Below are 22,568 nucleotides of genomic sequence, written 5' to 3'. Positions count from 1 at the left end.
CCTGGGCCGGGCACGGTGTCTCATGCCTGTAATCCCAGCACTTTGGGAGGTTGAGGCAGGGGGATCATGAGGTCAGGAGTTCGAGGTCAGCCTGGTCAACATGGTGAAACTTCTTCTCTACTAAAAATACAAAAATTAGCTGGGCTTGGTGGCACGTGCCTGTAATCTCAGCTACTCGGGAGGCTGAGGCCGGACAATCACTTGAACCTCCTGGGAGGTGGAGGTTGCGGTGAGCTGAGATTGAGATTGCGCCACTGACTCCAGCCTGGGCAATAGAGTGAGACTCCATCTCAAAAAAAAAAAAAAAAAAAAAAAAAAAGAAAAGAAAAAATGAAAGAAAAGAAAAGAAAGAACATTACCCTGACTTGTCACACCTGAGGCTTTTGAATCCTTATAGGGGCCCTACTTCTTCCCCAACCTCCGCAGAAGGAGCTCTCACCAGGAGCTGGGCCCACCCGCCTCTGCAGGCCTGATGTAGCAAAGACACTAATAGGCATGGAGGGAGCAGGCACCCCTGGACCAGCAGTCAGGACACCCAGGCTCCATTATTTCAAATCTTGACTAAGCACCTACTGCGTGCCAGGCACCGTCCTCCCAAGCCTGGATGTGTAACTCACAGGCCTTCTATTCCAATGGGGGAGTCTGCTGATGAACAAGGAAGCAAAGACATGATCAAGATCATTTCAGATGGTGACAGTGCGGTGAAGACAATAAGCACAGGAAGGGGACAGAAGGGGCCGGATGCGTCAGGACTGCTTCAAGTGGAAGCAGAGGCTGGAAACAAGGAGGGCCTCCCCGAGGAGTGACATTAGAGCTGAGATCCGTGCGTGGGAAAGAGGCAGCCATACAGAAGTTGAAGGCTGAGTAGTCCTGGTGGAGGAATGGCAAGTGCTAAGGCTCTGAGGCAGAAATAAGCTTGGAGTGTTGGGAGAAAAATGCTGGGTGAGGGCGGTGGGAGGAAGAACTTCAAGTGAGGCCTTATTCTTTTGCCGTTAACTCCCTTGAGGTTTGAGTACAACCCACTTCCTAACTTGGCCCCTAAGGTCTGGGCATCTGTGAGATTAAATAAACCTTTCTCTGGGAGGCTGAGGTGGGAGGATCACCTGAGCTTAGGAGGTCAAGGCCACAGCGAATTATGATCACACCATGATACTTGAGTCTGTGTGACAGAGTAAAACCCTGTCTCAAAACAAACAAACAAACAAACAAAAAACCTTTCTTTTTTTTTTTTTTTTTTTTTTTTTGAGACTGAGTCTGGCTCTGTCGCCCAGGCTGGAGTGCAGTGGCCGGATCTCAGCTCACTGCAAGCTCCGCCTCCTGGGTTTACGCCATTCTCCTGCCTCAGCCTCCGGAGTAGCTGGGACCACAGGCGCCCGCCACCTCACCCGGCTAGTTTTTTGTATTTTTTAGTAGAGACGGGGTTTCACCGTGTTAGCCAGGATGGTCTCGATCTCCTGACCTTGTGATCCGCCTGTCTCAGCCTCCCAAAGTGCTGGGATTACAGGCTTGAGCCACCGCGCCCGGCCACAAAAAACCTTTCTTGGATCAATTTCTACTTTTATTTTAACAGTTTTTGTAAAGGGAACAGGACATTCGTCAAGGAGTCAGCTAGCTTAAATTCTGGCCGCAGCTTTTTCAGTAGCGAGTTATATGACTTTGGACAAGTCCCTTTTCTTATCTGTAAACCAGGGGATTGGATCACAGGTTCTAAGGGCTCTTCTGGCTGAGACACGGGGCACCAGGAATTCATGTAAACTCTTCTTGATCCCATTTATTTTCAGCTTGATATGTTCTGCTCCTTCTTGCAGGAAGCGTGCATGCAATAGTCACATAGTAGACATTTTTGTGAACAGGAGGCAATCAAAACATACATTAACAGGGAATGGTCTAATACATTGTGCAGCTAGCTAGTCAAAGAAGAATGAGCTGGGCGCGGTGGCTCACGCCTGTACTCCCAGCACTTTGGGAGGCTGAGGTGGGTGGATCACCTGAGGTCAGGAATTTGAGACCACCCTGGCCAACATGGTGAAACCCCATCTCTACTAAAAATACAAAATAAATTAGGTGGGTGTGGTGGTGGGTGCCTGTAATCCCAGCTACTTGGGAGGCTGAGGCAGGAGAATCGCTTGAACCTGGGAGGCGGAGGTTGCAGTGAGCCGAGATCACACCATTGCACTCCAGCCTGGGCAACATATTCACGAATATGGGGAAAAGTGGAGGAGGATAAACTCCAGGCTGTAAGAGGAGTAACCTAGGAGTGTGTGTGCGCTACAGGTGTGGGGAATGAGGAATGGGGAGTGGAGAGGGGATAAGGGAAGGTTATTCATTTTTTATTTTTGAGATGGAGTCTCACTCTGTCGCTCAGGCTGGAGTGCAGGGGCATGATCTCAGCTCGCTACAACCTCTGCTTCCTGGGTTCAAGCGATTCTCCTGCCTCAGCCACCCGAGTAGCTGGGATTACAGGCACCCACCACCACATCTGGCTAATTTTTATATTTTTTAGTAGAGATGGGGTTTCACCATTTTGGCCAGGCTTGTCTTGAACTCCTGGCCTAAAGTGATCCACCCTCCTCGGCCTCCCAAAATGTTGACATTACAGGTGTGAGCCACTGTGCCTGGCCCATTTTGTCTTAATAGTTACTGTTTCACTGGTTTCAAATAAAAATGTATTGCTTTTTTTTTCTTTTTTCTTTTATCATCTTAGAAAGAGAACTTAATACATCTCTAAGGAGTCAAACTGCCGGGAAAACATCCTTGCAGACATCTACTGGCCACTGACAGCATGCACTGCTCCCTGGGCCACGCCTAACCCCATGGTTGTCATCCCCCACGTATGCTTCCCCAAGGAGATCAGGAGACATCCCAGGGCCCAGCCAGCCACCTGGGCCTGCGCGTATCAGTGGAATTTTGGCAGAGGGTTGATGTGATGCACGATCTCTAGGTCTTCCGTCCTTTGCAGATTGAGAGAAGTAGAGGAATGGGAGTGAGCAGGATCCAGTCTGATTTTACGAGGATGTCCCCCTCCCCTCGCTGCATCTCCACCCCCATCTCGAAGGCTGCAGAATGATCACATTCTGTATTCCTGTGGGATATGAGATCACGGGCGTGATTAGGGCATGAGACGCTCCAGCTGCAAGGGTCTTCTGGGACCTCCTAGCCATTCCTCTGACTGCAGATGGGGATGTACCCATCACCCCTGAGCCCATGATGGGGGTGGTGGGGGGTTGGGGAGTTTATTGTTGGAGCTCAGCAAGCCGTTTCCCCGTGATGTTCTCCCTCCAGGAAATCCCTGCAGATGCCCATTTTAAACCTCCCTCCCACAGTCTTGCTTGCTTCCTTGGCAGGGGTCTTCATTCTGCAGGCAAGAGCCTTTAAGGAAGGCCAGTAAGTAAGTTACTGCCTCGCTCCAGCTTTCTTGTCTTAGAGCCAGTAAGGAATCATCCTGCCCCTGCCTCTTCATAGCACTTGATGCTTTTCAAAGTCCTCTTGCATTTCCTCTCCTTTGAGTGGCCCCTCAGAAGAATCCTTGAGGCAGGAACAGCGGGGATTATTACCTCCATATTGCAGAGAAAATGGAGACTGAAGCAGTGAAGGGAGTTGCCCATGTCCCAGAATGAGTAGCAGGCAGTCCCAGGTTTGGGCTCCAAGATCAGCCTGTTCAGCTCATCCTGCATCCTCAGCAGTGCCCCTCCCCGTCGTAGGTCCCCTAAGAGATTGGTTAAGTAAGCCCAATTTATAGCCAATGAACTCACTTCCCAGTTGCAGCTGAGTAGATCAGGGTGGACCCCTGATCTGAGGACCACACAGAGGCTGGGCTGTGACCACCAATCAGCTTCATGCCTTTGTACTTGAACAGAGGTCACAGGCTTTGGTTGGACTGAACTGAAGAGGTGTGTGAAGTCAGCATCAGAGCCACGTGCTGATGGAAGGCACAAGGGGATGGGTGCTCTGAACAGGGAAGGAGGAAGGAAGCCAGTCCATAATGCAGAGACTGGGAAAGTGTGCGAGGGGCAGCCAGGTGACCCCAGACAGAGAAAGGGCCTGGGGCTTTCAGATCTCATGTGCTGGCTGGTTGTCTTATAATCAGGCAATGTGATGGGTCCCCTGAAGCCTTTCAGTGACTTTACTTTTTCAGAACAGGGACCGGATGAGAACAGCAATTGTGGGGCTAGGGTTCTCCCAGACACAGGGACAGAATGCCCAACTCACACTGGCCTAAGCAAAAAGTGCAACTTTTATTTTTTTTAAACAGAGTCTCGCTTTGTCGCCCAGGCTGGAGTGCAGTGGTGCGATCTCGGCTCACTGCAACCTCCTCCGCCTGCTGAGCTCAGGCAATTCTCCTGCCTCAGCCTCCCGCGTAGCTGGGACTACAGGTGCATGCCACACACCTGGCTAATTTTTTGTATTTTTAGTAGAGACGGGGTTTCACCATGTTAGCCAGATTGGTCTCAAACTCCTTAGCTTGTGATCCATCTGTCTTGGCCTCCCAAAGTGGTGGGATTACAGGCGTGAGCCACCGCGCCCAGCCAAAAAGTGCAACTTATTGGCTCAAGGAGCTGAAAACTCCAAGGGCAGATCTGGGCAGGCTCAGTGGGATCCAGGGGCTCAAGCAGTGCCATGGACATGGTCTCTGCTTTCCACTGTGCTGGCCTCCTTCTCAGATGCCCTCCCCTCATATCGGCAAGAAGGCTGCCAGCAGCACCAGCACACCTCCCACCTTCTCAGCAACTCCAGCAGAAAGTGAGCATCTCTCTTCCCAACAGTTTCAACAAAAATCCCAGAACGAAGTCCCACCAGCTCTGACGGTGTCATACGGCCTATCCTGAATCAACCTCCGTGGCTAAGGAGATGGGCTATCCTGACGGGCCAGGACTGAATCAGACATCGCATGGGTCACATGTCCTGCCCCGGAGCCCATGTGGAGTCCCCTCCATTGGACCTCCAGGGACTGGGAGTAGGGAATGGGTGATTTCACCAGAAACATTAGGGTAGTGGGTTACAAGGAGAGAGTGTTAGTCAAGGTAAGCAACGTGCTTGCAATAAACAACCACAACATGTTAGTGACCGAACACAATACGATTTATTTCTGCTTCCAATGGTGGCAGGGGCAGGGCTCTATTTCATGTGGTCACTCAGAGACCCAGGCTGATAGAGGGGCTCTGTCATCTTTAATATGTAGCTTCCAAGAAAACCCTAGGGGATAACATCCAGAGGCAGGCAGGGAAATAAAGATCATGCTTTTTTTGTTGTTGTTGTTTGTTTGAGCCAAGGTCTTGCGCTGTCACCCAGGCTGGAGTGGAGTGGTGCGAACATAGCTCACTGAAGCCTGGAACTCCCAGGCTCAAGCCTCCCTAGTAGCTAGGACTACAGATGCATGCCACCATGCCTGGCTAATTTTTAAAAAATTTTTTGTAGAGATTGGGTCTCACTATGTTGTCCAGGCTGGGTAGGTCACGCTTTTTAGGATCCAGGCCTGAGAGTGGCATGCATCAATTCTATTGGTCAGAACTCAGTCACATGATCACATCTAAGTAGGAGGGACCAGAGAGGGAGTTTGGTTGTGTGCCTAGGAGGGAGAGGAGGCAGTCTCCAGTGTAAAGGAGGATTGCATGGACGCTGCCCAGGCAAACACAAGAGTCTTCCTGACCTTTCTAGTACAGTCCAGCTCCTTTGGATTTTTTGGTCAAGGGTTCCTGGCACGTAGGACTATTGGTCCCATCTTCCCAACTGAGGTCTCCTCTTTGGCAGCTTGGACTTCAGCTTCCCCTCCGATCCTTGCCCACGCAACCTCCTTCCGACTGTTAAGGGCTGATGCACATCAGTCACTCTGGATCAGCTGATAAAACCCATATGTGCTCTGAGGACAGGCAGGAGTGGAGCAAAGGGTGAGAGGGAACAGTTTTGGCCTGGAGACCTGCCAGATCTGCACGCCAGCCACCCGATGCTTTTCTGCTGTCCTTCCCCTCAGCCAAAAGCATCCTCTTCTTCACCTGAAATTCAGGGCAAACGGACCAGGAAGGGAAGCAAATACATTTGTCACAAAGAAGAGGCATCCCAGCCATTGGAAGACCTTGGCAGGGAAGGTTGTGTGCCCACATTGCTGTTGGCAGCAGTGAATCCTTCATGCAATCATTCATTTATTCACCTCTGAGTGTGTACTGTGTGCCTGGCATTGTGCTGGGTGCCAAGGCAAAAAGGATATACAAGAAGTATAATATATCGTATCTCTGACCTGGTGTACCAGGCTTATGTAGGTTGAACAATGAGAGAGAAATTGTTAATATGGCAATCTATTGGTTTAGAGATGAAAGGAACTTTAGGTGAATAACCATCCTGGGCATAAACAAACAACATATTTAGTGTCTCAGTGACCAGCCACCTGATCTCCTTCCTCATCCTAGAGCTGTCTGTTAGGAGAATTCCAGGTAAAATGATAACAATAAACAGAAGAGCAATAGCCATCACTTACTGTGTGCATCTGGCACTGTGCTAAATAAATTATCCAAATGTAATACCTTACATCATTTCCCCCAACAACCGTATACAATGAAGACTTGATTAAAAAATTGGCTGGCTTGGTGGTACACGCCTGTGGTCCCAGCTACTTGGGAGGCTGAGTGGGAGAACTGCTTTGGTCTGGGAGGTCAAGGCTGCAAAGGAACCATGATCATGCCACTGCACTCCAGCCTGAGACCTTCTCAGAAAAAAAAAGTATTTAATCGTGCTAAAAATTTTAAAAATTAACATTAAAAAAAAAAAAAAAAAGACTGGGCGCAGTGGCTCACGCCTGTAATCCTAATACTTTGGGAGGCCGAGGTGGGTGGATTGCTGAGTTCAGGAGCTCGAGACCAGTCTGGGCAGCAGGGTGAAACCCTGTCTCAAAAAATAAATAAAATAAATAAAAATAAACACCACACACACACACACAAACCATAAAAAATTAGCCACACACACACACACACACACACACACACACACACACACAAAACAAAACAAAACATTAGCCAGACATGGTGGATGGTGGCAACATGCACTCCAGCTACTCAGGAGGCTGAGGTGGGAGGATGGCTTGAGCCCAGGAAGCAGAGGTTGCAGTAAACTGAGATTGCACCACTGTACTCCAGCCTGGGCAACAGAGAGATCCTCTTTCAAAAATAAATAAATAATGGCTAAGCGCGGTGGCTCACGCCTGTAATCCCAGCACTTTGGGAGGCTGAGGCAGGCGGATCACAAGGTCAGGAGATTGAGATCATCCTGGCTAACACAGTGAAATTCCGTCTCTACTAAAAATACAAAAAAAAAAAAAAAAATTAGCCGCGCGTGGTGGCAGTTGCCTGTAGTGCCAGCTAGTCTGGAGGCTGAGGCAGGAGAATGGTGTGAACCCGGGAGGTGGAGCTTGCAGTGAGTCGAGATCGCGCCACTGCACTCCAGGTTGGGTGACATAGTGAGACTCCGTCTCAGAAAAATAAATAAATAAATAAATAAAATAAAAAAATAAATAACTCACCTGTCCCTATTTTCTTTCTTTTTCTTTCTTTCTTTCTTTTTTTTTCTTTCTTTCTTTCTTTCTTTCTTTCTTTCTTTCTTTCTTTCTTTCTTTCTTTCTTTCTTTCTTTCTTTCTTTCTTTCTGTCTTTCTTTCTTTTTTTTTTTTTGAGACAGAGTTTCGTTCTTGTCACCCAGGCTGGAGTGCAATGGCACCATCTTGACTCACCGCAACCTCCGCCTCTTGGGTTGAAGGGATTCTCCTGCCTCAGCTTCCTGAGTAGCTGGGATTACAGGAGCCCTGCACCATTCCCAGCTACTTTTTGTGTTTTTAGTAGAGACGGGGTTTCACTGTGTTGGCCGGGCTGGTCTCAAACTCCTGACCTCAGGTGATCTGCCCACGTTGGCTTCCCAAAGTGCTGGGATTACAGGCGTGAGTCACCGTGCCTGGCCCTCTATTTTCAAAGTTGGAAAACCAAGGCTCCAAAAGCCTTCAGGAACCTGCCCAAAGTTATACAGCCATCGGGTGGCAGTGCTGGGGTTGGCATTCAGGTCTCTCTGATGCCAAATCCCAGGTTTGACTGCCTGTGTGTCACATTATAAACCACACCTGTCACGACGGTGCTCTCAACACCCTTTCTAAGTCTGCAACTCCCAGCCAGTGTGTCTGGAGGGTGGTTGCCCACTGCCAAGAGCTGCTGTTACAATTTTGAGTGTCAGCTGTGTTTTGTGGGCTGGATACGCCAAGAGAGTCAGGGGGCCCAGTCCTGAGGCTATAGAACCTGGAGCAGACCCAAGGGACAGAGGCTTCAGTTTCCTCCTCTGGCCTCATCTCTTCGGCTGCTGATCTTCTCCCCCATGAATAGCCGTCCATCTGAACAGGGCGTGTGAGGACAGTTCTCCTTCAGTATCTCCAGGCAGAAGCTTGGCAGAGGAAATGCTTCTCCACCCACTTGGTTTCCTGTCCTATGATGGCTCTTCCATCTGGCTCATTCATTCATGTATTCATTCAACAAATCATTACTGAGCACTGACTCTCTGCCTTGCCGTGGACAAGGTACTGAAGGAGGTGGGGAAATGAAGATGGATCAATATGAAAGATTAGACACTCATACACAAAGAGTAGTCCAAGCCGGGTGCAGTGGCTCACACCTGTATTCCCAGCACTTTGGGAGGTCAAGGCGGGCGGATCACCTGAGGTCGGGAGATTGAGACCAGCTTGCCCAACATGGAGAAACCCCATCTCTACTAAAAATGCAAAATTAGCTGGGCGTGGTGCCATATGCCTGTAATCCCAGCTACTTAGGAGGTGGAGGCAGGAGATTCACTTGAACCCGGGAGGCGGAGGTTGTGGTGAGCCAAGATTGTGCCAGTGCACTCCAGCCTGGCAATAAGAGCAAAACTCCATCAAAAAAATAAATAAATAAAATAAATAAAAAAGAGTAGTCCAAGGTAAACATGAAGAGGACCATGAGAAAGCACAGCCCAAGACCTACCTGTATGAGGTTGAGAGGAGAGATCACAACCAGATTCGGCAGGAGTAGAGAAGGGGTACGTGTTAAGGCAAGTTTCAAAGAGGTGAAATTTGTGCTGTGCCTTGAAGAAAGGGTAGGATTTGAAAATGTGTAGCCAAAGGGAAGGGCATTCCAGGGAGGGAGAACAGCGTGAGCAAAGGCCTGAGGTGGGAACGTGTGGTGATGTCTAGGAAGCAGCGAGCTGTTCTGCATGGCAGGGTTGTAGGGTAGGAGTAGAGCAGTGGCAGCCAGGATGGCACTGGTGGCTTGGCCAACTGACTATTTTGTGAGTTATGTGCTGTCACATGTCACATCGCTCACAGTCCACCCCTGCTGGAGTAGGATCAGAAGAGACGGAGATAGGTCCCGGAGGTCCCAGGAAGAGTCTTGACCCCAAGTTGCTGGCTTCCCTGGGGGACACATTTCTGCATTGTCCTTGGCTGCCTGTCATTGTTGAAAAGCCCTGTGTTGCCACCACATTTGAGAATCTCTGACCTGCTCCAGTAATACTTCTCACACCTAGTCAGCCCAACAGGCCATAGAGCCTCAGGGCTGGAAGGGAAGGTTTAGAGAGCCTCTCGCTCAGTGATTTCAATTGTTTCAAATATCTGTAAATGCCATTATTCAAATGGAATCACAGAACCTCCAAACAGGTAATACCTACTGCTCTAGTTAAAGTGAGGCAGGGGTCTCCCTACTGCATCTCCCCATCACTCCCCACAGCAGCTCCTGGGGCACCCCTGAAAAGTCTAGGACAGGAGGAATGTGGTTTGAAAACCACTGATCCACTCCACTCCCATTTTCATTTCACAGGTGGGGAATCTGACATTGGGAGAGACACAGGGGTTGACCCACCTGACCACTGATTCAGGGTTCATTTTGCTATCTTGTGCCTAAGATCAGGGAGAATGTCGAGTAAATGCAAAGACAAAGGCATGTGTGGGTGCCCAGGAGATGCCCCCTCTCCCCTGGATAGCAATGCCACCAGGGGCCTTGTGGCTGGAGCAGTCCCATACACCCAACTCTGCAGCCCAGCAGCGGGAGCTATACAGGTTCACCAGTGGCTCACCTGTCCCTCAGTCCATCATACACACTGATAACGGAGATGTGGTCAGCAAAACTTACAGCCACTTTCACCAGGGAGACAGGCGTTGGAGTGGTTGTTCTTCACGTGTACTGGGCATTTTCTTATTTACAGAAGGGTTTCACAGACATGATTCTATTTAATACTTACACCAGCAGGTGAGGTCGTAAGAGGAGATACTATCCCTATTTCACCTTTGTTTAATAGGAGGCTCAGAGAGGACTCCTCTCACCCAAGCCTTCTAATTCCAGGTCTAAAGAACATAGCATGAGTGAGGGAAGGCGAGAGGCTGTGTGTGTGTGTGTGTGTGTGTGTGTGTGTGTCCGTGTGTTGAGAGGCTGCTGGTGAACCATGGAAGAGCAGGGGCTGAGGCTGGGAGCTGGGAGCAGGCTTGTAAATCATTATTATTATTATTATTATTATTTTAGAGACAGGGTCTCACTCCATCGCCCAGGCTGGAGTGCAGTGGCGTGATGATAGCTCACTGCAGCCTCAAACTCCCGGGCTCAAGCAATCCTCCTGCCTCAACCTCCCAGAGTGCTGGAATTACAAGCATGAGACACTGTGCCTGACCTGTGAATTATTATACAGTAACAGCTCCTTTAATTATATGTATCTCATTGCAAATGTAAGAACAAGAGGGCTTCCTGGACCTCCCAGTGCCTAGCAGTTCGAAACTATCTGCTGCATGAATTTGATTGAAGAGGGCAGGCCGTGATCTTGTTCCTAGACAGGTCTGAGGTTGTCAGCCACATCAGAGGCTGCCCTGCAGTCCATCGTCCTTTCCTAGGTCTCACATCTTCCCACTTCCTTTTTTTCTACAAATGGGGAGAAACACCAACAAAAGTCCTGGCAATGTGTAAGAGGGAGGCAGAGAACATGCAGGGAGACCTTGCCCAGTGGGTTCTTGTTACTCCTGACACACGGAGTCAACCCCAGCTTTTCCCTCCAAAGCCCCTGACACTGTCTAGGTTCTGCAGGGCGAGATGGCAGTGCTGTCATATTTCCTGGCAGTTGCAGGAAACAGAACCATTCTGATTACCGGCAATGGCAGAGGCCACTCTTTTGGGTTCTGGATAACTCTGGGATCAGTGCCCAGCTCAGCACAGGAATAAAGAAGATACCCAGCTGAAGTCTCACGCTGCCACAGGGTCTGGACAGGTTTCTCCAGAGCCTCTGAAAGAAAATTGGGCTGCCCACCCCATTCTCTTACAACCTGCTCTGCACTCATCCCTGAAGGCGCACACACAGTCTATACTATATGCTCCGACATACACATGAACCTTCTCAGAGATATGAATACCCGCTTATGAGAAAAGCCCTCAACCAGTGCTCCCTCCCTGACAAATGTTCCAGACACCCGCATCTGAGTGCCCAGCATACAGACATTCTGGGAGGCTGAGACAGACAGCCGACGTCCCTCCAGGGAGCCTGGCGCATGTGATTTTCAGACAAGGCAGAAGTTACTGCCTCCTCCTCCAATATTAAGGAACAGCTTCTTGGCAGCAGTCCCCAGCCCCCGTCCTAATCCTGAGGTTGGCTCGAGCTGCTCAGAAGAGCTACTTTCAGGGTTCTGATGGTAACCAGGGGGAGCTATACAGGCTCACCTGTGGCTTACCTGACCCTCAATCCATTTTTTCACCCTCAGCAGGCCTGGCATTAAACACAACACAGGAGTAGTGACAGGGCTGAAAAAGCAGGTCCACTTTATTTACAATGATCAGTGACACATAGATCTTTGGGCTTTTTGTGGTCTCGCGAAGACACCTGGGCGGGGCGGGGGGCCCACTCCCTTGGTTGGGTTAACACACCCTCGTTCCTCATCCTGCTGGGAGAATCCGCTGCTGTCAGGACCCACCTGCTGTGACTAGTCTCGACTTGGGAGTATCTCTGCTGTGTCTACTTTCTAGGTAGTCAGTGTCCCCAAGCACCTGCCAAAGGTTCTCCTTACCTCCTTTGGAAGCCCCATCTTGGTCCTGGTTGCGGGGCACCTAGGAGGGGACCACATACATCCGTCTGCAGAGATGGGACGGGCAAGGAATCCCGCGGGGGTGCCTGGGCAGAGGTGTGGGCAGTGGCCTGGTGCAGGGCTGTTACCTGGCCTAACCTGTTGTTTGAACGTCGGTGGGACTGTCTCAGTGTTCTCCAGAGGCAGAGCAGTGAAGTCCCAGGAGTCCTCCAGGGCGTAGAGAGGCGGGGCTTGGGCCTGCGAATTCCTCCGTGTGTATGGCAGTGGACTCTGCCCACCACTGGTCCAGCCCCAATTCTCCCAGACTGCTAGATTCTTCCCCTACACGAATGCCTCTCCAGGGTCATTTATTTTTTTTTCCATAGGGAAGAAAGCTAGAGGGACCAAGGGCAGGGTCACTGCCTCCACCCTGCCCAGGGTCCAAACCCACCCTCCTGATTTCTGGAAACTTCCTCCCTTGAGAGGATGTTTTGGGAGGGAATGAGGAGGTCTGTGGGCAAAGAGACTGGGTGTAAAGCATAGGGGGCGGGTCCACAATGGCAGGCCCGGGCAACTCCGGGTGTGGGGAGAGATGAACACCCCCCAATAACGAAGGGCGTATCAGGCATCACCCTGAGCCAAAATGAGGCGGCGGGGAGGACAACACGGAGACCACGGGGAGACACGGGCCGGGGGCCGGGGCAGCCGAAGCGGGCAGGGCCGGGGTTGGAGGCTGTGAGTCTGGCGGGCCGGGCCTGGGGCCGCGAGTCCTGTCCTTTGGCTCTCAGCGCGCCTGGCCCGCCCGCTCCCTGGGGCCGGCCTTCCAGCGGCGGGGCTGAGCCGGCGGTGGGGGCGCCGGGACACCCCGCAGACTGCACGTCCTCAGCTCCCGGGCCAGGCTGAGCACCTCCGGCCGCTCGTGCTGGGGGGCTCCTCCCTCTCGCTCCTCCGCGTCGTCCTCCTCCTCCTCTTCGTCCTCCTCCTGGATGCTGCTGAGGCGCGGCGCCCCGCGGCTGCGCTCGCTCGGCGGCGGCCGGTAGGCGCACTTGGCATTGAGCAGGCGGCGCAGCGGGGCGCGGGGCACCGAGGCGGCGGCGCCCCCCGCGCGGAGATGCTGCTGGCGCACGTGGCGCGCATCGCTCTGGCGCTGCAGGCGCTTGAAGTCGCTGAAGGCCGCCAGCGCGGTCTGGCGGAGCAGGCGGGCCAGGGCGCGCGCCTTGTGCGCCCGCGCCAGCAGCACAGCGTGGCAGCGCAGCACCACGGCCTTGTGGCGCGCCTGGTGGCGGTAGACCCAGGCGAAGACGCGCGGGTGGCGCCCGTCCGCCGTGCAGTAGGTGATGCGCGGCAGCAGATAGGCGTGCGCCGGCCTGCGGCCCCCCGAACCCCCGGCGGTGCCGCGCTCGCACGGCTGCATGCGGATGCCGTGCGGCCCCAGCGTCAGCTTCATCTTGGTGCCCCCGCCCGGCCCGCAGCGAGCCCAGATCTTGCCCACGGCGTCGTCGGTGCAGCCGTCGCCCTTGGCGTGCAGGGTGACGGCGTTGCCCAGGTACCACACGGTGTAGGTCGGGTCCTCCTTGTTGAGCTCCACTTTCTGGCGCCGGCTGCGGAACACGCGGCCCAGGCGCTCCAGCGGCCAGTCGGGCAGCAGGTCCGGGCAGGAGCGCAGGAAGCTGGAGAGCAGCGACGTGTAGGCGAGCCCCGGACTCAGGCTCTTCGCCTTGCACTTGGCCTCGTCCTCCACCAGCACGAATTTGTTACGTCTCCAGGGCAGCATCGCGGCGGCGGCCAAACGGGCTGGGGGCGCGGGGAGCTCACCGGCGTCCTGTCAGGAGGCCGGGGGAGGGAAGGCGCGCAGAAGTCCACCGCTCTGGAGTCGCGAGAAGCCGGGCAGCGCCGGAGACAGTCGGTGCCCGGAGATGCCCAGTGCCAGGCAGGGCAAGCTTCGCAGATGTCCGGTGCCCAGCCGGGCCGGCAGCCGAGGTGCCGGACGGCGGCCGAGTGGCTGGGAACAGCTTTTCCCGGGAGTGGCTCCAGCCGTCCGGGAAGCGAGGAGGGGCCGGGGTTGGGGGTGGGCTGGGCTGGACGCCCCCCAGGCCCAAACAGTGGGATTTCCGCCGTCCCTGCTGCCGCAATTTGGGTCGCCGGAGCCTCTGGCGGCTGCTCGGTGGGGCAGACCGAGAGCGCGGCTGCGGTGGGAACTCCTTCAGGCGTCGCGGCTCCACCTCCCCCGGCTGCCTACATCACCGGGCGGGACCGCTAGCTCTCTTGTCCCCTCCCCTTGCCCTCTTCTCCCCTCCCCCGCGCAGGCTCGCGCTGCCTGGGACCCTGCACAGGCGCGGTGGAACGGGTTTAATCATTATTAGTGGAGGGGTGGGGGTAGAGAGGGCTGTTAAGTACTAGGAATCCCCTGAAATATACAGGAGGGCTTTGTCTATGCTAATTTATTTGGCCTCGCTACTGGCCTCCAAGCTCCCTCTGGCGCATTCGGGAACCCCCGCACCCCAAGATTCCTGCTGTCCCTCACCCACAGCATGTCATTACCCCCATCCCTGGGAGTGGGAGTTAGGGTGGGTTCCTGAAGGGGCCGGCCTGGCGCACTTTGCCTGGTCTGCACAACACAAAGCCAGCCGAGGTGGCTGAGCAGTGCAGTGGAAAAGTACTGTCGCTTGGTGAAGCTTTCTCCCAGGTTCCTCCAAGGTCGTGGGCTAGACCGCTGGGCCTGAGCTGAGAGACCTGGCCACTGCTCCAGTGGCTGGCAGTGCCCCTCGCCTGGCCTGAAGCAGGGAGGGCACTCTTTGAGGGTGGGGGAAACTTTCAGAACAGGGTCTGTGGTAATTGCAGTTGAAAAGCTCCTTCTGGCTAACGGGCAGCCTCTGGGCTCTGTGAAGATGAAATCAGCTCCTGTTTGTGAACTCCTGTGAGTTCCCAGGGGTTTAGCATTCATGATCTCATTTAATTCGTGGAACAAGCCCAGGCTCAGTTAAATGACTGGCCCAAGGTCTCCAGGCTGGTAGGAGGTAAAACTAGGGCTTCACTCAGGCCTGGGTGACCCAGGGGCTGCCCCTAACCGTCCATCCTCCCCCGGGACCTCCTAATGAGAAGTGATGAGCACCTACTAGGGAGGAAGTTCTGGTATTCTGAGAGACAGTTGTTCATGGGTGTGGGGACACAGCTCCCTCTTTCAAGATTGGTTAAGCCACAAGCTCCCTAGAACTCCGAGACTGCGCTCATATGGGCCCAGGAGTCTTGTTGGCTCGGGCTCTCACAGAGCCAACACTCAAGCTCTTTCCTTGGCTTCTGAACAGGTCATCTGGGGTGGTGTCCAGTCAGGAGTGAACCCAGGTCTGGGCTGGAGCTGAATTGAGAGCTTGGGCTGGGCCAAGCCAAACCACATGACCTCCAAGAGTGGGAGCAGTGGGAAGATTTGGGAAGATGGTGTGCGCTATCTCGGCTAGCAACATCATGCCAGTAGGTAGGAGTGGTGAGTGGCTGGGGTCAGAATCCCCGGGGGAATATAAGTAAAATAACAAACCATCACAAGAAAATAATATGCAAATAAAGAATAGGAAATTACTCCGAATTGCAGTATCTTTGGAGGGTGACTCCCAGATGATCTGGTCGACGGTAGCCTCCGTTGGTTTTTCATATGGAAATATCTTTATCACCTTTTGCTGATTATAAAAGGAATATGTGCATGTGGTAAAAATTCACAGAAGGACATTAAAGTAAGTCTCCTACTATTCCCCACCCCGCAGATGTGGCCTCATTTTCCAGGGGGAGAGAACAGGTTCTGAGAAGCCAGTGATCATTGCAGTGCTTTTCATGGCGCCACATTTGTCTCCTGGGCCAATGGAGACATTAACTCAACCAAATTCCTTTATAGGAAGGTTTTCATGTGGTTTTGACCTGAAAGTCAGTTCACTGTAAAATTCTGCCATGTCCTGCCTTGAGTCTCCTAGGGCCGTTCTCTGGACCTTGCCACTGGGGGTTCCCTCTCCCCACTGGCAGTGGGCTGGTGGGAGTGCTCAGAAGCAGTCTCAGCTTGCAAGCCTGAGAAAACTGCAAGCTTTTTTTTTTTTTTTTTTTTTTTTTTTTTTTTTGAGGCAGGGTCTTGCTGTCTCCCAGGCTGGAGTGCAGAGATCACCGCTCACTGCAGCTCGACCTCCCGGACCCAAGCTGTCTTCCCATGTCAGCCTCTTGAGTAGCTGGGACCGCAGGCATGCACCACCATGGCTGGCTAGTTTTTAAAATTTTTCTGTAGAGGCCAGGCATGATGGTTTACACCTTTAATCCCAGCACTCTGGGAGGCCAAGGCGGACGGATCACCGGAGGTCGGGAGTTCGAGACCAGACTGATCAACATGGAGAAACCCCATCTCTACTAAAAATACAAAATTAGCTGCGCATGGTGGCACATACCTGTAATCCCAGCTACTTGGGAGGCTGAGGCAGGACAATTTCTTGAACCCGGGAGGCAGAGGTTGCGGTGAGCTGAGATCGAGGCATTGCACTCCAGCCTAGACAGCAAGAACGAAGCAATGTCTCAAAAAAAAAAAAAAAAAAATTCTGTAGAAACAGGTTCTATGTTGCCCAGGCTGATCTCAAACTCCTGGACTCAAGCAAACCTCCCGCCTCACCCTTTTGTATGGCTAGGATTATAGGTATGGCTACCAGGCCTGGCTGAACTCCAGCTGTTGATGGAAGGAAGGTGCAACCAGCCCCTTAGGCTTGCTAGAATTAACATATAAAGACACAGGAAATGTAATTAACAGGAAATGTAATTAAATGTGTTTCAGAGACAACCATTTTTTTTTTTTTTTTGAGACAGCGTCTTACTTTGTCACCCAGGCTGGACTGCAGTGGTGCTATCTCGGCTCACTGGAACCTCTGTTTCCCGGGCTCAAGCCATTCTCATGGCTCAGCCACCCAAGTAGCTTGGATTATAGGCATGTGCCACCACACCCAGCTAACTTTTGTATTTTTAGTAGAGACTGGGTTTCACCATGTTGGCCAGGCTGGTCTTGAACTCCTGGCCTCAAGTGATCCACCTGTCTCAGCCTCCCAAAGTGCTGGGATGACAGGTGTGGGCCACCACACCTGGCCAAAAACAGCACTGTAAAGTCTAAGTATGTCCAAGTATTGCATGTATCTGGCAACCCTAAGCCTCCTGCCTACCAGCGGGCAAGAGATCAAGTGGCCACAGGTACATGTGTGCTGCACGCTGAGGGTCTCTACTCGCTCCCGAGCCTGCCCCACTTTCCTTAATTCTGGTGGTGTGACTTCTATTCCCATTGTTCCTTGGAAAAATTCTCAGGGGATGGAGAGGGTGTCACCTGGGACTGTGAGACCACAGGAAACCCAGTAGTCTGTTTTTATGTTACAATCCCTTGACCTCAAAGCAAGCTTGGTCTTGGGCATTCTGTTCTTCCTCTAGCCTTTTTCCTGTAAGAGCAGCGGTCCCCAGCATTTTTGGTACCAGGGACCGGTTTCATGCAAGACAATTTTTCCATGGAGGGGAGGGCGATGGTTTCAGGATGAAACTGTTCTACCTCAGATCATCAGGCATTAGTTCAATCCTTTTTTCTTTTGTTTGTTTTTGAGATGGAGTCTTGCTCTGTCACCCAGACTGGAGTGCAGTGGCACGATCTTGGCTCACTGCAAACTCTGCCTCCTGGGTTCAAGTGATTCTCGTATCTCAGCCTCCCGTGTAGCTGGGATTACAGGCACAAATCATCACACCCGGCTAATTTTGTATTTTTAGTAGAAACAGGGTTTCACCATGTTAGCCAGGCTGGTCTCAAACTCCTGACCTCAGGTAATCCACCCGCCTCGGCCTCCCAAAGTGCTGGGATTACAGGTGTGAGCCACCACACTCGATCATCAGGCCTTAGATTCTCATAAGGAACATGCAACCTAGGTCTCTTGCATGTGCAGTTCACAGTAGGGTTCACGCTCCTATGAGAATCTGATGCTGTTGCTGATCTGACTGGAGGTGGAGCTCAGGCAGTAATGTTCATTTGCCTGTCACTCGCCTCCTGCTGTGCATCCCAGTTCCTAACTGGTTATGAACTGGTACCAGTCGGCAGCCCAGGGGTTGGAGACCCCTGGTATAGAGGGCTCAGCTGCCCTCTGGGCTTCCACCATCCTTTCTATTTAGACGTCGCGAAACGCTGGCCTGGTCCCAGGCGTGGAGGCCAAACTCATCATGAATGGGACCAGGGCTGCCTTCTTTGTTAAGCTTTCTCTTCACTCCTTTCCTTGGTAAGAGCGCCCAGCCTGGCACCAGGTTGTCACTACTTCAGACTGGCATGCAGTTGGATCTTTTCTCTTTTTTCAAACATCGATACCATATTTATGCTAATATTAATTTAAAAAGCCAAATACCTGGCTTATAGTAGGCTTATAATTTAAAACAAATCAATCCCTTACCCCATTCTTTTTTAGTCCCAATTCCCACTTCCAAAGACAACCACTCTTCTACACGTTTTATTTTTTTGAGACAGAGTCTGGCTCTGTCACCCAGGCTGAAGTGCAGTGGTGTGATCTCAGCTCACTGCAACCTCTGCCTCCCGGGTTCAAGCAATTCTCCTGCTTCAGCCTCCCAAGTAGCTGGGACTACAGGCGCTTGCCACCATGCCCAGCTAATTTTTGTATTTTTAGTAGAAATGGGGTTTCACTATGTTGGCTAGGCTGGTCTCAAACTCCTGACCTCAAGTGATCTGCCCGCCTCGGCCTCCCAAACTGCTGGGATTACAGGCGTGAGCCACTGCACCCGGCTCTTCTATACATTTTAGATGGCATTTCTGTCATATGCCTCCATCTCTCTGACCCTTCTAATTCAGACATTTCAGTTTTTAAATTCTTATATATTGTCTCCCTGTTACAGAAGATGAGGAATATTGTCCTTTTATCCACCCCCATCACACATAGTTTTCCTCCTCCCTCCCTCCCAGTTGAGTTAGAACATTTTGTTGTTTCTGTTGCACCAGTATTCAGGGTTTAATTGTTATAACTATGTAAATATTGTTCAGAGCTGAGCCTTAAAGTGTGCCATGATTCCACTTACTTCCCTTGTTGGACAACTTTTTTGTTTTTTTCAGAAGTTAGGAATTGCCTCATTTTTTAAGAAAAAATCTTTCTTGCTGGGCACGGTGGCTCATGCCTGTAATCTCAGCACTCTGAGAGGCTGAGATGGGTGGATCATGAGGTCAGGAGATCAAGACCATCCTGGCTAACACGGTGAAACCCCACCTCTACTAAAAATACAAGAAAAAGTTAGCCGGGCATGGTGGTGGGTGCCTGTAGTCACAGCTACTCTGGAGGCTGAGGCAGGAGAATGGCATGAACCCGGGAGGTGCAGCTTGCAGTGAGCCGAGATTGCACCACTGCACTCCAGCCTGGGTGACAGAGTGAGACTCTATCTCAAAAACAAAAGACAAAAAACAAAAAACAAACAAACAAAAACTTCCTTGTGTACCTATCGCTAATTTATCCTCTACTTCTCCAATGGAACAGTAAAACTCCTCTTGACTTGGTTGAACATACCAGGTGATTTTTCCAGTTCTTTGTGTTTCTTAGGGACATCCCTCTTAGAGGCATCCTCTTTGGGCTCCCACCTGGAATGCAGAGACCTGTGGAGCTACTGTCCCGGGACCTTACACTACTACTATCCTGGGAGTTTCCTTTGCTTCTTTCCTATGTTGGATCCTGCTTTCTGGATCCCTTGGTTTTTGTTGTTATTTTCTTGTTTTGACAGAGCATATATTCTACTAACTTTGATTGATGGTGTGCCTTGGTGTCTGTGTTAGTTCATTCACTCATTGCTATTAAAAAATACCCGAGACTAGGTAACTTATAAAAGGTTTAATTGACTTGGTTCTGCAGGCTGTACAGGATGCACAGTGGCTTCTACTTCTGGGGAGGCCTCAGGAAACTTACAATCACGGCAGAAGGCGAAAGGAGAGCCGGGTGTCACGTGGAGCAGGAGGAAGAGAGAGGGAGGTGCTATACACTTTTAAGCAATCAGATCTCACAAGAATTCACTATTGTAACACAGTACTAAAGGGAAAGCTGCCCCCATGATCCAATCACCTCCCACCAAGCCCCACCTCCAACACTAGGGATTACAGTTCTACATGAGATTCGGGCAGGGACATAGATCCAAACCATATCAGTGTCGAATTCGACAGTAGAGATAAATTTCCCTGAGAATTTTGAAGACATGATCCATAGTTGCTGTTGAAAAGTCAAATGACGGCCGGGCGCGGTGGCTCAAGCCTGTAATCCCAGCACTTTGGGAGGCCGAGGCGGGCGGATCACAAGGTCAGGAGATCGAGACCACAGTGAAACCCCGTCTCTACTAAAAATACAAAAAAATTAGCCGGGCGCGGTGGCGGGCGCCTGTAGTCCCAGCTACTCAGGAGGCTGAGGCAGGAGAATGGCGGGAACCCGGGAGGCGGAGCTTGCAGTGAGCCGAGATCGCGCCACTGCACTCCAGCCTGGGCAACAGCGTGAGACTCCGTCTCAAAAAAAAAAAAAAAAAAAAGAAAAGTCAAATGACAATCTGATACCCTATCCTGTGCGTATGGCTTGATTTTTCCCTCTGGAAGTTTTCAGGATCTTCCAGAGGCCTAAAGTTTCACAATGATGTGTGTTTTCTCTGGGCACTTGGTGGGCCTTTTATTCTGGAAATCAATCTCTTTTAATTTGGAAATCAATTTTGGGGAAATTTCTGTGGGTGCTAGTTTCCTCTTTCCATTTTCTCTTTTTTGTTTTTTTGTTTTCTTTCCAGATCTGTTTTAGTTCAATCTCTAATTTTCCAAAGTGTTCTTTGCAATGTTCCATTTTAAAAAATGTTTTTTCTATTTCCTGGGACATTACTTCAACTTTATCATCCAACTTTTCTATCAGATTTTTAAAAATCCCTCTCCTCGGCCGGGCGCGGTGGCTCAAGCCTGTAATCCCAGCACTTTGGGAGGCCGAGACGGGCGGATCACGAGGCCAGGAGATCGAGAGACGATCCCGGCTAACACGGTGAAACCCCGTCTCTACTAAAAAAATACAAAAAAAACTAGCCCGGCGAGGTGGCGGGCGCCTGTAGTCCCAGCTACTCGGGAGGCTGAGGCAGGAGAACGGCGTAAACCGGGAGGCGGAGCTTGCAGTGAGCCGAGATCCGGCCACTGCACTCCAGCCTGGGTGACAGAGCAAGACTCCGTCTCAAAAAAAAAAAAAAAAAAAAAAAAAAATCCCTCTCCTCACAAATCTTTGCTTCTAAGAGCAATTTCTTGGTTTTTTTTTTTTTTTTTTTTTTCTATAGCATCTTATTCTTGCTTCATGGACATAATATTATCTCTGGTGTCTCTAAGAATGTTAATTGTAGTTGCTTTTTGAAATTTTTTATCTTTCAATTGTGGTAACATATACATAACATAAAACTGACCATCTTAACCATTTTTAAGTGTACAGTACAGTATTGTTAAGCCTATTCATATTATTGTACAACCAACCTCTAAAACTTTTTCATTTTGCAAAACTGAAACTTTATACCCATTGAACAACAACTCCTCATTTCCAGCTCTCCATAGCCCCTGGCAACCACCATTCTACTTTCCATTTCTTTGGATTTGGCTACTCTAGATACTTCATGTAAAGGGATCATGGAGTTTTGGTCTTTTTGTGACTGGCTTATTTCACTTAGCATGTCTTCATATGTATCAGAATTTCCTTTCTTTTTATGGCAGAATAATATTACATTGTCTATGTACATCACATTTTGTATATCCATTTATCTGTTGATGGACACTTGGGTTGCTTCAATCTTTTGGCTATTGTGAATAATGCTGCTATGAACACGTGTATGTAAATATCTTTTTGAGTGTGGGCGTGATGGCTCACGCCTGTAATCCCAGCACTTTGGGAGGCCGAGGCAGATCACCTGAGGTCTGGAGTTCGAGACCAGCCTGGCCAACATGGTGAAACCCCGTCTCTACTAAATATACAAAAAATTAGCTGGGCGTGGTGGCGAATGCCTGTAATCCCAGCTACTCTGGAGGCTGAGGCAGGAGAATCACTTGAACCCGGTGGGGTGGAGGTTTCAGTGAGCTGAAATTGTGCCATTGCACTCTAGCCTGGGCAACAAGAGCAAAACTCTGTCTCAAAAAAAAAAAAAAAAAAATCTTTTGGAGACCCTGCCTTTTTTTTTTTTTTTTTTTTTTTTTGAGACAGAGTCTGGCTCTGCCGCCCAGGCTGGAGTGCAGTGGCCGGATCTCAGCTCACTGCAAGCTCCGCCTCCCGGGTTCACGCCATTCTCCTGCCTCAGCCTCCCGAGTAGTTGGGACTACAGGCGCCCGCCACCGCGCCCGGCTAGTTTTTTGTATTTTTTAGCAGAGACGGGGTTTCACCGTGTTAGCCAGGATGGTCTCGATCTCCTGACCTCGTGATCCGCCCGTCTCGGCCTCCCAAAGTGCTGGGATTACAGGCTTGAGCCACCGCGCCCGGCCGAGACCCTGCTTTCAATTGTTTTGGATATCTATCCAGAAG

The 22,568-nt window shown here is 51.0% G+C and overlaps 1 protein-coding gene and 1 pseudogene across 1 annotated transcript; both read right to left on the bottom strand.

The window, feature by feature from the left end:
* Positions 1-11,759: 11,759 nt before the first annotated feature.
* On the bottom strand, positions 11,760-14,333 carry FAM43B (family with sequence similarity 43 member B). The gene has a single exon (XM_050792330.1). The coding sequence runs from the start codon at positions 13,802-13,804 to the stop codon at positions 12,815-12,817; it is 990 nt and encodes a 329-aa protein (XP_050648287.1). The 5' UTR covers positions 13,805-14,333; the 3' UTR covers positions 11,760-12,814.
* LOC126932719 (40S ribosomal protein S4-like) overlaps positions 13,842-22,568 on the bottom strand; it is a 28,191-nt pseudogene continuing 19,464 nt past the window's right edge.

Source organism: Macaca thibetana, chromosome 1 (genome assembly GCF_024542745.1).
Source record: "Macaca thibetana thibetana isolate TM-01 chromosome 1, ASM2454274v1, whole genome shotgun sequence".
Lineage (NCBI taxonomy): Eukaryota > Metazoa > Chordata > Mammalia > Primates > Cercopithecidae > Macaca > Macaca thibetana.
This window is presented reverse-complemented; position numbering and strand designations above follow the sequence as displayed.

Excerpts from the sequence above, each read along its gene's own strand:
- FAM43B (XM_050792330.1), bottom strand. The coding sequence starts at position 13,804 with ATGCTGCCCTGGAGACGTAACAAATTCGTGCTGGTGGAGGACGAGGCC.